Source organism: Eptesicus fuscus, chromosome 11 (genome assembly GCF_027574615.1).
Source record: "Eptesicus fuscus isolate TK198812 chromosome 11, DD_ASM_mEF_20220401, whole genome shotgun sequence".
In the NCBI taxonomy this organism is placed as follows: domain Eukaryota; kingdom Metazoa; phylum Chordata; class Mammalia; order Chiroptera; family Vespertilionidae; genus Eptesicus; species Eptesicus fuscus.
The window spans coordinates 83,638,453-83,653,390 of NC_072483.1; the positions used below are offsets into that span (position 1 = coordinate 83,638,453).

Here is a 14,938-nt window from a genome sequence, read left to right on the forward strand (position 1 = left end):
TGGATGGTAATGATCGTTGCACAACTATGTGAATGTGAAAGTACTTAATAATGTGAACTGTACACTTAAAAACGGTTAAAATAGTACATTTTTATATGTATTTTACCACAATAAATAAATAGAAACAATATGCACAAATTTGAATAAAAACATAAAATGACTTCTTAAAAATCAAAAATAATAATAACAGAAAAATACCTTGCAATTCTGTAGCAGTCGTATGAGATGTTCAAAGCAGTTACTGTTAAGAAAAATGGCTTGAAGAACAGGCCTATCTGTACAATCTAACATGGCTGTGATGGTATCTAGGGGAATAAAAACAAAATCATCCACTTATGAAGTAGAAAATTTGGGATCATAAAACATTTAATCTAGCCATATTTTAAATTTAGGCTTTTCAGATGACAAAGAGGTAAATTAATTAGGAAATAATAGGAATGGGTATAATAAACTCTGTGATACTTACTCAACATTTTTATCTGTAAAGCTATGAACCGGCTTTCCCACTCTCTGGACCTCCTTTGATTAGGTAAAGCTGAATGATCTGAATTCAGCAATTTGAAATAGTTCTCCAGAATAGTGCTGGTTTCCACTTGACGCTGGTCAGAGCTGCTCGTGAGAAGGATATGTACCACTTCTGTAAGGCACTTCAGAGTCAGTTCTACCTTCCTACCCACCTCTTCAGGATTTCCGTCCTCCCAGGAATCACAATCTGCCAAAACTCTCATAAGAACTTCCATGGTGGCTGGAGAAATCGCTTGCAAAGCATTCTTCTGAAACATGAGAGACAACAAAAATGAAATCCAAAACACTGAATTTCTGTGTTTGCAAAAAAAAAGGAATTTAACAGGTCTTCAGACAACTTTTTATTTTAGTATATCAAATATAAAACATTTTAATCCGATACTTTGACAGCCACTACCAGTGATTTACACATCTTCATTTCCTAACAGAATTCTTACTCAAGAGAGCAATCTCCCCACACAGAAAACTCACCACTTTCCCTTGCAGCTAGGAACAGCCAGGTGACATAGTTTTGGTCAAGGATATATCCTAGTAGACTATAAAGATGTAATCACTTTACAAATAAAAAGGAAGAACCCTTTGCTTTTGGCCTTTTTACCTGTTTCCTGCCTGGAATGCAGACAGGATGCTTGGAGCCACCTTTATATCACAAGGAAATAAACCCAAGAATTAAAGAAAGCAGGCTACAGAGAGCAAAACAGAACACTGAAGAACCATAGTCCTTGGTGGTATCACTGAGCTGCTGTACCAGCCCAGAACTGCCTAATTCTCAATTTCTTATGTAACAATAAAAAAAGAAAAAGAAAAACTCAATTTGGTTAAACCTCTCTCAGGTTCTCTTTTGGTTATAGTAAATCCATCTCAAATGATATAGATATACTAGAGGCCTAGTGCATGAAATTCGTGCAGGGCGGGGGGAAAGGGGTGCCTCAGCCTGGCCTGTGGTCTCTCATACTCTGGGACCCCTCAGGGGATGTCCAACAACCAGCAGTCAGACATTCCTCTTGTAATCCGGGACACTGCATACACCAGTGACCATACTTTTTATCCAGGTAAAAGGCATCTTGCTGCTGTATGGGCAGCTACATTTTTTTGCCCTGATTATAAAAAGTAGTATATAACAGGATCCTTCTGAGGCAGTAGTACCATTTTCCCCATCTTATGGGTGGAAAAACTGAAGCAGAGAAAAGTTAAGTAATTGGCTTTGTCACACAGTTATAAGTGTCAGAATCAGGGCTGACCACAAAACGTGCAAGTCAGAGTCCATACATGTCATTGCTGCATCATCCTGTTTTTTCAGTATTAGAGTAGCCTTACCAGGTTTTAATTTTTAAATCTAAGAGACTGTTCCCAATATATAGGGTAGGGTCCCTAGGCCTGGCCGGTGATCAAGGCCGATCTGTGGGGCAACGGGCAGGCAGGGTGAGTGAGGGCCACCACTGGCACTCACCTTGGCTGGCAGCCTGGCACTGCCTGCTGGCCAGCCACGCCCCCCACCGCTGCTGCCCACTCTCTGGCTGGCCCCACCCCCCAATCACCCCGCTGCCACTGCCTGTTGCCTCCCTCTCTGGGGGCAGATGCTCCTGCATTGAGCATCTGCCCCCTGGTGGTCAGTGCGCATCATAGCGACTGGTCATTTGACCGGTTGTTCCACCGTTTGGTCAATTTGCATATTAGGGTTTTATTATATAGAATAAGTGGACTGGCATGGCTCTAAGTCAACAAACATACTTCTGAAATTCTAAGTAAGTGGTAACTATTTGAGGTGATTAATTAAACTTGGAAATAAATAATATATGCCCTAAATGGTTAAATTGATATATAATAAATAAGAACATAGTTATGCAAAATCATCTGAAAGTAACAGCACTGAGGCTATTAGGATTTGTTATTATCAACATAATAAATAATATCAATAACAACAAGTACTACTACAGAAGAAATTGTTGATGGTCCACTCAACTTTCATTTTCCTCCACTTCCTTATGAAGGGAATCTCAGATATTTTTAATCAGATACTTTGACAGACACTACGTGATTTACACATCTTCATTTCCTCACTAACAGAATTCTTACTCAGAGAGCAATCTCCCCACACAGAAAACTCACCACCTTCCCTTGTAGCTGGGAACAGCCACGTGACACAGTTTTGGTCAACGATATATGTCAGTAGACTATAAAGAGGAGATCACTTTACAAATAAAAAGAAGGACCCTTTGCTCTTGGAATAAAGATTACATTCCCTAACCTCCCCTGCTGCTAAGGAAGCAAGTTTTAGCAAATTTTTTTATCTGGATGTATTTGCCCTCTTTGCAGTTATCTGATGGATTTTAGCAAATGAGATTAAAATAAACAACATGGTGTCAGCTTTTCAGTATCGCATTAAAAAAAAGCTGGCACATGCCATTTGTCTTCATCTCCCCCTCCATCTAGAGTTCTTCTAGAGCTATCTTGTAGCATAAGAAATAGTAAGAAAAAATAAACTGACTTTCAGAAGGAACCTGAGTACCTGAAGATCCTAGAGCCACCATATTAACTCTGGACTGCTTACTGCTGTTTTCTTTTTTTAATGAAAGAAAAAGTAAACTTCTAAGTTAAGCTGTTAGAATTTTAGTATCTGGCTCCAAAACCCTTGCTCTTAACATAACACAGAACAGAACAAATATACCAATAGTAAGGCATAATGCTTGGGAAGGAAGAAGAGTCATCAGACTTCAATATTTCTGCTCTTTATGAAAGGCCATTCTTATGCCTTTAGATATTTGATTCATCTAAATACCCTTATACTGATGCTATAATCAATAAATAACCTTTTGGCTTCAATATAGCAGCTATTACAGCTATAATCCGATTATAACGATTTTGAGTATTTTCGGTATATAAAATAATAAACTGGCCTTTTAGTATCTACTGGATTTCCATATTAGTCTTAATACTGGAGGTCTCTCGGGGCTTGATTACCTCTGGGCACTAACAATAAGTCTCTGTGTTCAAAAAGGAAATGGGATCAAACCAACTTCTTCCATTAGTCAAAAGCAATGTAATTTCCAATTTTATTCACATACTAGAGGCCCGGTGCATGAAAATCATGCACTGGCTGGGGGTGATCCTCAGCCCGGCCTGCACCCTCTCGCAGTCGGCCATCCTTAGCACAGCTGCAGAGGCAGGAGAGGCTTCTGCCACTGCCGCTGTGCTTGCCAGCCATGAGCCCGGCTTCTGGCTGAGCGGCGCTCCCCTGTGGGAGCGCACTGACCACCAGCGGGCAGCTCCTGCATTGAGCATCTGCCCCCTGGTGGTCAGTGCATGCCATAGTGACTGTTCAGTCAATTTGCATATTACCCTTTTATTATATAGGATAACTTATTAAGTCTTCTTAGTAGTAGAGATACTAAAGCAAAAAAAAATGATATCAGCTAATAAAGGTAGGTGATAAAGCAAACAAATTGAAAAACACAATTTTGATCACCATTCTTCTCATTACAAAGAGACTCTCCCTCTTCTACTAGAGTGAAGAGAAGGCAAGGTAGTCCATTAGGAAACCCAAGTAATATTATTAGTAATACTTGTGATTTTGTCACCAAGAGAAATCAAACATATTTTCATATATTATAGTTGTTGCAATGTTTTAAAAACATCATTTATCCTCATCTCTTCTCTGAAATTACATTAATTATACTAGACTTGCTGGTATATCTTTTTATTTAATGTGTTATAAAGCACATATTACTATGTTACAAATTTGTTTTATTAACATTTTAGTAACTGTATTTCAGTAAAATGAGTTTCCTTTGTGATCTTATGTATTTTATTATAGGTATTTGAAAAAATTATGATAAAGGGCTTTACCAGAATGCCAAAGGGGTACGTGATACAAAAAGTGTTAGAAACCTCTAATCTAAACTGTGTGGTTAAAGAAAACATGTAGAATGTTCTTTCTGACCTATAATCCTGTTTTCAACTGGTAATCATACTCAAAAGTTTACCAGACAGCTTTGAAGATGTTCAACTTAAAAAAAAAAAAGAAGTAAATATTACAAAATAAACCATTTTTTTCTTAAGGCTTTGTTTAAACCTTGTTTATATGCATTTACTAGTTATAAATCAACAGAAGAGTGAGTAAATTCATGTCTTAGGAAATCAAATTGCTAGAGCTTGATTTCATCAAGTGGACTAACAGGGCTGCCTATCCTCCATACTCTAAAGAAAGAACTAGCAGCGGAAAAGTCACCACAAGTGAGAACTTATAATACCAAAACTGTTAAATCTGGTTATGCATTAATTTAATTTTAGTGATAATATTATTATTTAGGTTTCTAGGGAGTTAACAAATAAAAGAAGCAGATTAGTTAGAAAAATATTTGTAAGGTTCACGAAATTATAAAAAGACAAAGAATACATTAAATAAACCATGGAAAGCTTTTTGCACTGTTAACCACTGTTTCATATATTAACATTCAACACTTTCCTCACCTGCCCACCAGCTATAATGGCTCCAAAGAGATGCAATAAGCAACACTTAAGGCTTTCCTTGAGATGTTCACTTTCTTGAAAACACTCTGTGAATATAATACACAAACAAATAAATAAGATTTTTCTTTTATAATATGTCTCATGTCTTGGGAATGTCTGACACTGAAACATTAAGAACTATTTGTGAAAAGGCTAATGTTTACAAAAGGCAAGGTAGGTATGTGTTTTCTCACAGAAAAGGAAAGAGAAACCATCTATCAGGTAGTACTTTAGATACTTTATGCCATCTTATTTAATTCTCATAATATTCCATCTGAGGATGATATTTTGCCCCCATTTACAAATGAGTAAATGGAAAGTCAGAATTTAATATCTTGCCTAAAGTCACAGGGCTACTAACACCAAAATCAAAGTAAGAGGAATTAGAGCAGTTACTTACGGTAAAAGAAGGGGACGAACTCCACAGTGAGAGAAGCTGGCTTATATTTCTGTCTGCTCTTTTCCACTGTACTAAGGATTCGTCTATCATTAAAAAGAAGTTAATACCAAATTATTATCATGGGCAAGTAGAGATGGCACAATTACAAAAATAACTATAAAATAAATTTAATATTTTATTTTTGTGTACTGAATAATACATCTCCAGGAATGACATAATCTTAAAGAGGAAGTCTAGCCAATAACTGAAATGCTCACCAATGAAAGGATTTCTTCTCTTGAAGTAAGCAAAAATTAAAAAATGCTTAATGGTCAAAATAGCTACCAGGTTACAACTCCAAACTAGAAATGGAAAAAGGAACTAGCTATTTAAAATTTTCAATTTGTAAAAAAACTGTTCAGCAGTACTGCTAATTTGATACCTAAGATAGTATTTTATTACAACAGTGCCATTGAAATTCATCAGAAATCAGGCTACTCTATGACACTTTTTGAAATTTTATTTGGACACAAAGAGTCCACACTACTGGCTTCTTCCATTTTAAGGATATAGCTCCAGTATGGGCTGGGATCAGTTTTGTTTTTAATGACAATTCCAGTATTTTGATAGCTGAAATATTTCCACAGACTTCTGTGAGGCCAACACAAATAGAATGTACTTTTACCAACTCTTCTCTTTGAGCTCTGTACTGGTAATTATGCTATTGTCACTAAACTCCAAACCCATCATCCTATATTCTATCTGCTTTGTGATTCTGAGACAGGCACTCTGCAAACTATATTTCATTTGGCCAAGCAACCCCAATTGTTGAGTTCACCAACAGTGAGTACTAAATGAGCCCAGAAGGTTAAAGAGCAAAAGAGGGATTCATTGCAACATTTGCAGTTGGTTCCTATCTTCCATTTATTTTTGGCAATCGCAGAACTAGCCTCTTTATGGCTGCTCAGCAGTACCCACACTGGCTAAGCAATGCTCTTTCCTCAGAGGTCCAAGCCGCAGCACTTCAGAAGCTCTCCAAACCTCTAGTTTCTGATAACTCCAATCTCTTCCCTTTGTTCCCTTGGCCCCAGGGAAGTACTTGCTTCCTGAAGTCACTGTTTGTATTATCAGTGCCCCTCTATGCTTTTTGAGTTCTCTAGTATCTATTAAACAATTTCCTTGTATTATATAGGGTGGGACAAAAGTAGATTTATAGCTGCTCCTGTAGAAAATATAATTAATAGCAATACATGAATAAACTGTTTTACTGACAACTATAAACCTACTTTTGCCCACCATATATTCTTTTGTTTTTAATATATTTTTATTGATTTCAGAGAGGAAAGGAGAGGGAGAGAGAGATAGAAACATCAGTGATGAGAGAGAATCACTGATTGGCTGCCTCCTGCATGCCCCCTACTGGGGATCAAGCCCACAACCCAGGTATGTGCCCTTGATCAGATTCGAATCCGGGACCCTTCAGTGCGCAGGTCAATGCTCTATCCACTGGGCCAAATCGGCTAGGGCTATTCTCTCTTTTTAAATACTAGTATGGTTTGTTTTCCTGACCCTGATTGACACAAGCTCCACTTAATAAAAATAATTGGATAAAATGTTGTGAGGTTTGTTATTTTTTTTTTTTTTTAATTTATCTTTATTGTTGAAAGTATTACAGATGTCCCCTTTGTTTTTTGTTTTTCCCATTGACCCGCTCCACCGCGCACCCGCCCCTTAGACAAAATGTTAAAAATCATTTTCAAATTATGAAATATGCTTTAAAAACAGAGACCTTTCAATGAAAAATATGTGCTCTCTACGTGATGCTACTGTGTTCTGAAATTTTCCTATCTGATTATTAGCACTCAACTGCAACACAAAATAAAAGTTCAGGGTGAACTGATTATCTGGAAGTGGCATTTATCATGAATTCATTACTTCCAATATAGTTCTCTACTTCAGAGACAGAAATGAGGGTCATCTTATACACATCTAACCAATTGCTTTGATAGAGAATATGATCTGCTTTGAAGAATTGCACATATTATGACATTCAGGTTCAAATGAAAATTAGGACTTATAAGACATACCCTGAAATTCTATGTCTCCAATTCCGATATGGATCATATAAACTTTCACAAAATGCCAATGCATGGATTACAAATTCTTCAATAGATGTCTGATCTGCCAATTCCTTCTCTTTTTTATTGCTTTTTAACTGAGAATAAAGTTAATCATAAAATTATATTTAGTTAAAAATATTAAACTGTATAACATCCTTACCTATATCATTAAAGGACTATGTTTCATTCATTATCTAATAATAAATTATTTTTATTCAAATAAGTCTAAGTTCCATTCGAATCTAAAATATATAGTCAATTAATCAGATGAACTGAATATAACCTCTCAAGCTTTATTAATTTCCTAGGAAGGGTTTCCAATGAATAACCAAACATATTTTCAAAAAAACCTATGTGCTCAATAAGAGATGTTTGATGAATAAATAATACATAAAATGACAAATTGTGTCATTTTAAAAAGCCATTTATAAAATAATTTGCTTATTTAAATTTAAATAAATATATTAATAATTGCATCTCTACTTTTAGATGATATGTATAAGATGCCTGAAATATATTGTACCAATAGTAATTTTAATTCTCTTCTCAATTATTATGTCCTCTGAAAACATTTAACTTTACTAACTATGCTACAGAAAAAGTAAAACTTAGTTACTCTCAGTAAAGCCACAAAAAGAAACGTATTAATTCACACCTACTTGCTGGATATAAAGTGTTGTCATAGTGATGACATGATTTATGTAAGAACAAGTCCCAATTTCTTCCACATTAGATAGATTTCTGTGAGAAGAAAAAAATATACATATATTTATTACATATAAATAGTGAGGAAAATGTACGCTTATTTATTCCAGGGATGTAAGGCTGGTACAATATTCACAAATCAATAAATGTGATACAGCACATTAACAGATTGCAAGATAATCATATCAACTGATGCAGGAAAAGCATTTGACAAATACAACACCCTTTTTTGATAGAAACTCACAGCAAAGTGGGAATAGAGGAATCATACCTCAACATAATAAAAGCCTTAATGACAAACCTACAGCCAACTCATACTGAATGGGCGAAAAATAAAACCATTTCCCTTAAGACTAGGAACAAGACAGGGATGCCCACTTTCACCACTCCTGTTTGACATAGTACTGGAAGTGCTAGCCATAGTGATCAAACAAGAAGAAATAAAAGACATCCAAATTGGAAAGAAGTAAAACTGTCATTATTCAGAGAAGACATGATATTGTACATATAAAACCCTAAAGACTCTATTAAAAAAAAACACTAAACTTAATAAATGAATTCAGAAACATAGCAGGATATAAATGTCCCCCAACTAGGAAGAGAAACGCAACCCCCGGTTCATAGGTCGACCCTCAACCACTGAGCCACACCGGCTGGGGTGCCTGAGCTCTTCTGTATCAGAATTTCTGTAATAAGGCTCAAGTTCTATATTTCTATTAAGCTCCCCAGTTGATTCTTAGACATACCAAAATTTAAGTACCACAGACCTAATTATCTATAAACCTGAAAAATATAAGCTATAGAATAACTATACTTTCTTGGTACATTTATAAAATGAAACATTAGAAAAATACATTTCAAAAATAATTCACAGTACTAAAAATGTATATATGTCTATAGGTGAGGACCACTTAGAAAATACCAGTGCAACAAACTCTTGGTTAGGAAAAACTGTCATTGTTTTTACTCTAAAGCAATTTTTTTTTATCTTGGCTGAATCTCTCTATAGCTAGGTATAGTTATTAAAAAGGCTTTCCAATATAACAAACCACAAGCCTATTGCAAATGGTACACTCATTCTTTAATGCTCCATCTGATAGAACACCATTGATAATCAATAAATGCATTACCATCTTGGTAATATTTACTTAAAACAAATAGTTTATTTGCACTAGATACCTGCAAAGAATAATGAAGAATTTGACAAGCAAAATTGATAAAGCTTGCTGTTGTTCCTCTAACCCATCTGCCATTTTCTGAACACAGTGTAGTAGCTGGATCCTCAGAACCTGCAGAATATTGTCAGGAAGCAGAGATATTCCTGGAGGCACATCATCTACCCTACAATATAAGGAGAACAAAAGAAGGGTTGGGAGAAAAAGGAGACTCATGTAATACTTTAAACAATAAAGAATTTTAAAAAGAAGAAGAAGAAGGTGTTTAAATACAGGAAGAAAATGTTTTGTACTTTATAGAGGAATTGCTTTTTCAGCTCAAATCCTAAAGAAGCTCTTTTATTCCAGACATTCTATGCCTTCTTCTCTGCAAGGCACCGCCAGATGATTAGTGACACTTGAGAAGATTATTAAGAGGAGTGGTTAGTCTTACTTAAGAGGAGGCTTACCGAAAAGACAGAGAAAGAGACTTTTTATATTTTCAATTGTGCTACTTTTAAAGAAAATATTTAGAATATAAATTAGTTCACTTTCTACTTAGAAATACTGTATGTGTATACCATTTCTAAAAGAAATAATAACTAGCAAACAGAAATGTAGTACCTATACCTAGTTTAATATTTGTCAAGTGCTTTACTAAATAAATAATATTCACCTATCTATAGGTTCCCCAAGCCATGTGATCAGATGAAGGAGAGAAGATAACCAGCAAAAGGAAAGCAGACAGAATAAAGAGGTGAATGTAGAACCCAAGCATGAACATCAATAGAAGATTTTTTAAAGTAATATTTCAATGTTTTTGTCAACAACTGGTTTCTGTGTAAGAAGACTATATGGTTCTTTAAGGACAAATCCAACACCAGATGTGACTGGCTCCTCTGTGTATCTCTTATAATAAAAATTCCCTAGATGCACAGTCAGAAAACCTGCTGTAAGATCCACCTCTGTAACATGAAGCACTTCATTTAATCTCTAAAGTTCCCTAATCTATAAAATTGTAGTATCATCTGCCTCACTTCACAGGGTTCTGAAATCAGAAAGTTAATGTGCATTTTCAGCTTTGAAATATGTAAAGAACTCTAAAAATGTAATATATTTTAAAAGTACTATCACTAAAGCCTAAGAATCTTTCTGTAAGCCTCTGTATACTAACTTCCCTGACTCTATTAAGAAAATGCCCAAATCACAAAGAAGTACCTAAAAAACTCTTAATAACAATTATACTGTGTAACTGTCTCTCTTCTGATAATGCTTAATATGAAGTTTTACTACTATTTTTACACTGAGTTAAAAAAAGGTTAATTCATTCACTGTGGCCAGAAAATGTAAAGCACATTACTAGCAGTCACATTAAAAAATATGATAAATATTATTAGTCTCTTTCTGAACCAAACTACAACATAGAATGTTTTTAAAAATAAACACCTGACTTTAATTAAATTACAAAGAAAATAAATCACAGGTCACATTGCCAAGACTGTCAAATTCTACAACCATCTTATAAAAATACATGTTTCATTTTAGTCTAGGCATTACTTCACTTGTAGCTGTGGATTCTTTCATTCTCCCTTATTTATAGACTAGAGGCCCAATGCACAAAGATTCGTGCAAGAATGGGCCTTCCTTCCCCTGGCTGCCGGCACCGCCTTCGCTCCGGCCGGCCGGAGCCACCTTTCTGCCTTCCCATGCTGCCCACAGGCCTGGAGTGGCTGTGGTGGTGCAGAACGCCTGCGTCCCGCCCTCAGCCGCTTGGCTCCTGCATATGCAAATTAAGCCATCTTTGTTGGGCTAATTTGCATACTCACTCCTGATTGGTTGGTGGGCGTCCCAAAGGTATGGTCAATTTGCATCATACTCTTTTATTAGTGTAGATGCTACCAGAAAAACTCTCATTTGTATATATACTTTTTTCTTACTGAAAAGCTAAAAAAGATGTGATTAGAAAAACCAGAATAACTTCAAAATAATAAACATTTAAAGATAACTAAGCCCTAACCAATTTGGCTCAGTGGATGGAGCTGAAGGGTCCCAGGTTCGATTTCGGTCAAGGGCATGTACCTTGGTTGCAGGCACATCCCCAGTAGGGGGTGTGCAGGAGGCGGCTGATCGATGTTTCTCTCTCATCGATGTTTCTAACTATCCCTCTCCCTTCCTCTCTGTAAAAAATCAATAAAATATATATTTTTTAAAAGATAACTGATTTTCAAGATTAAGCTCAACTATTCTTTCTCACTTTTCCAAAAACATAAGCAAACACCACATTTTCTAATATTCATTCCTAGTTGTTTAAAGTAGTCCCTTTTGTTCTTAGTTGTCCCATTATCTATTTGCACGTTTGTATTTACTAGACAGGAAAAAAAATCAACTTCTAAAAGAGAAATCAATGTTTGATTTTTTTTTAACTAAGTACATTATAAAATTGGGGCTTGGTTAGAACATGATGTATAAACAAAGTTGAAATTTTTAGCCATGTTCCTAATATGATGAGGATTTAAGAATTGAGAAGCATTTTCCTACCTCTAGGACTTTACTACCCAAAATTCTATGTTCCTTTTTCCTGAAATTTCCCTAACCTATTCCAGAAATCTGTTCTATTCCTCTATTTGGCTATTGAATGTTTACTGTAAAGAGCTACTAATTGCTGTCTCTATCACAGGAAGAAATCCAGCTTAAATGTCAAGGCTTTAAATTCCAATAAAAGCAATCCTTGCCTTGTGTTATGAATTAACTTGTAAATTCTATATATCAGTTTACTTTAAATGATTATCTGTGAGTTTCCTCTTTATGGTTGACTAATTTCATACATCTTGTACATAGTATTCACTTGAAAAGTTGAAAGTTTTCTACTAGTAAAATCTGATTTATCATTCAGTTTTCTGATGAAGATATAAAATACAATTTTAAATAAGCCAACAAAATCATAAATAAAGCAATGCTCTTGGCATTCTTCCACTTAAATGTAGTAGTGGTACTATAAATGTACATAATGTTTTTAGAAATGATGTACCCAAAAAAGAGACACTTATAATGTAAGGATAGTAACAAATGCCCCTTAGAAAATCCCAAGCATTCAAAGGTCCAAATCTTAACTCCATAAAATCCTTAGGTTCAAGATATAAAGTGAACTATAAGTTATTTTAAAAGCACTTCTAAGCACAAGCTACAAGAACACTCTTTGAAGGAATAAATAATATATAACCTTATTTTGAGTTAAAATTTTAATACTTTTTAACCTTTATAAACCTGTTACAAATAATCTAATTCTGAAGAATTCTGAAACTGTATTTGTAAATATTGCAGCACTATTGCTTTCGAAGCACAACCACATCCTCTCTTAAGTTCAATGCACTGAAAACAAAAACAAAACAACCATTTTTCCCTTAAAAAAAAAAAAGTTCAATGCATTGGTCCAAAGCTCTACTGATTTTTTTCTCTGAATTATTACAATCACCTCTTAACTGGGCTTCTTACCTTCAGTCTTAACCCTTTTCCAATCCAACCTCCAAATTCCACCAAAGCGACTTTAAAAACACTTCATCATGATGTTCTTATGCAGAAAATTCTTTAGTAGAGATTTGTATCTTCCATAACAAAAAATCAAAGTCCATTAACAATGCATGCTGGAACTTCATGATCTGGTTCCCGTTTGATTCTCCATATTCAACTCATCTGTGCCTACCCTCTTACTGCCTACTTCCACCCCCAACCTGCAAATGCTTTCCTCCTTGAAGATTTTTAATTCTCCAGATATTCTTTCTCATCATCAAACACCGTCTGTTTTTTCCCTCCCCACTCAACACATCTCTACAAATGAAGTTTCTCTTGTAATTAAAAGTGTCTCCTCATTTCTCCAGCTTTTTTAACCCAGCCAACCTAACCTCTGTTACCTGACTTATACTAGGGTCTTCAAGATTACTTGAGATACAACTTTATCTGGGAAGTGGGCTTGGAACTGTAAGAGTTTGAATTTCCCACCCCACCCCCCATTTCCAAATCTAGCTTTTTAAAATATAAATCACATCTACCAAGATGTTTTTCTAAGGCCCTACTCTAAGGCCAGAAATAGAAAAGTAAGTTTCAATTCAAATGCCTGTGGTGTAATAAAGAAATTTTATACAAATGAAATGACGCAGGGTTGGCCCTTAGCAGGTTTTGAGAAAAGCTAGGCTGGCCACATCTAAAAGACCCTCTTTCCCCAACTTTCTGGGAGGGAAAGAAGCTGGTGACTGAATTCAATCACATGGTCAATGAAGTGTAAGACCCAATAAAACTCTGACACCCAAAGCCCAAAGTTTCCTTATTTGAACACACTGATATTCAGGGCGGGCAACATGCCCTGACTCCACAGGTAGAGAGCACGGAAGCCCTGCATCCAAGACCCTTCCAGGCCATGTCCGACATGTATCATTTATGATTAAAACACAATCAGTAAGTATAGTGTTTTCAGTGCATTCCGTGAGTCGTTCTAGCAAACTATTGAACCTGAGGGAGTTGTGAGAATCCCCAAATTTATAGCTGGTTGGTAAGTATATATGGCTCCCAAGACTTACAAACTGTTTGAAGTTTAGGCAGTCTTATGGTGGACTTTGCCCTTAAATTGTGGGATCTAGTGCTCAGTGTAGTTTCAGAACTGAAGCAAATGGCAGGACAAACAGTTGCCAGGGACTGGCCAAAGAAAAGAACCTTCTAGAAGCAAGTCTAGTATCAGCAAAAAGGACTGCTGTGATCAATGAGCAATGTCTGCCATGAGAGCAGGGTTATACAGGAAGGAGTATCATGTATGTCACATAATTGCCTTCCTTGTACATGTCAATGAAGTCTTTGTGCCAAAAATTAAGAAACTCACCCAAGGGTAAGAAATTAAGTGTTTCTACATACCTGGTAGGCAGCTTCTCAAAGTCAACATCTAAGAATTGTTCATAGCTAGAAACAAAATTGTCCAACCATAGCTTCAGGTAATCTGGATCTTTCTGAAATAAGAAAACCATTAAGAGTATTAAGTATATCTATCAGAAAAGAAAAAAAAAGGTTTTACTCCTATTTATGCATATGTAAATTGGTAAATCTAAAGAAAAAGTAAAATCTCTAAGTGACATTTAGGAAGACATATGTTCTAACTATAGTGAACCCTCAAATGGCTTTTTGTGTCACTCACACAAAGAGTTACAGTCTTAATAATAGCGTATAGGATTCTAAACAATTTGTCCTCCCCTATCTCTGTGACCTTATCCATTATTACCATGTACTACACTGGCTTGCTGGCTGTTCCTGGGACATGCGAGACATGCTCCAACCTTAAGACCTTTGTAACAGCTGTTTTCTCTACCCAGAACACTCTTCCCTCAAATAGGTGAATGGCTAATTCCCTCACCTTAAATTCACTCTTTAAATGACATATTCTCAATGAAGCTTAATTTTATCACCCTTTCTTAAAATTGCAAACCTTCTTCTCACCTTTACCTTTACCTATTCTGTTGCCCTACCTCATGGTTCTTTCTCACCTTCTAAAATACTCTATAATTAAC

General features: G+C 35.7%; 1 protein-coding gene across 1 annotated transcript in view; it reads right to left on the reverse strand.

Moving 5' to 3' along the window:
- The window catches only part of NBEAL1 (neurobeachin like 1), a 117,243-nt gene that overhangs the window by 86,368 nt on the left and 15,937 nt on the right, over positions 1-14,938 (reverse strand). The window contains exons 3-10 of the mRNA XM_008146536.3: positions 14,292-14,383; positions 9,418-9,579; positions 8,193-8,274; positions 7,501-7,628; positions 5,435-5,517; positions 4,996-5,081; positions 467-773; positions 199-305 (exon numbers count right to left, since the gene is read on the reverse strand). Of these exons, the coding sequence (XP_008144758.2) occupies positions 199-305; positions 467-773; positions 4,996-5,081; positions 5,435-5,517; positions 7,501-7,628; positions 8,193-8,274; positions 9,418-9,579; positions 14,292-14,383 (1,047 nt within the window). The remainder of the gene's footprint in view (positions 1-198; positions 306-466; positions 774-4,995; positions 5,082-5,434; positions 5,518-7,500; positions 7,629-8,192; positions 8,275-9,417; positions 9,580-14,291; positions 14,384-14,938) is intronic.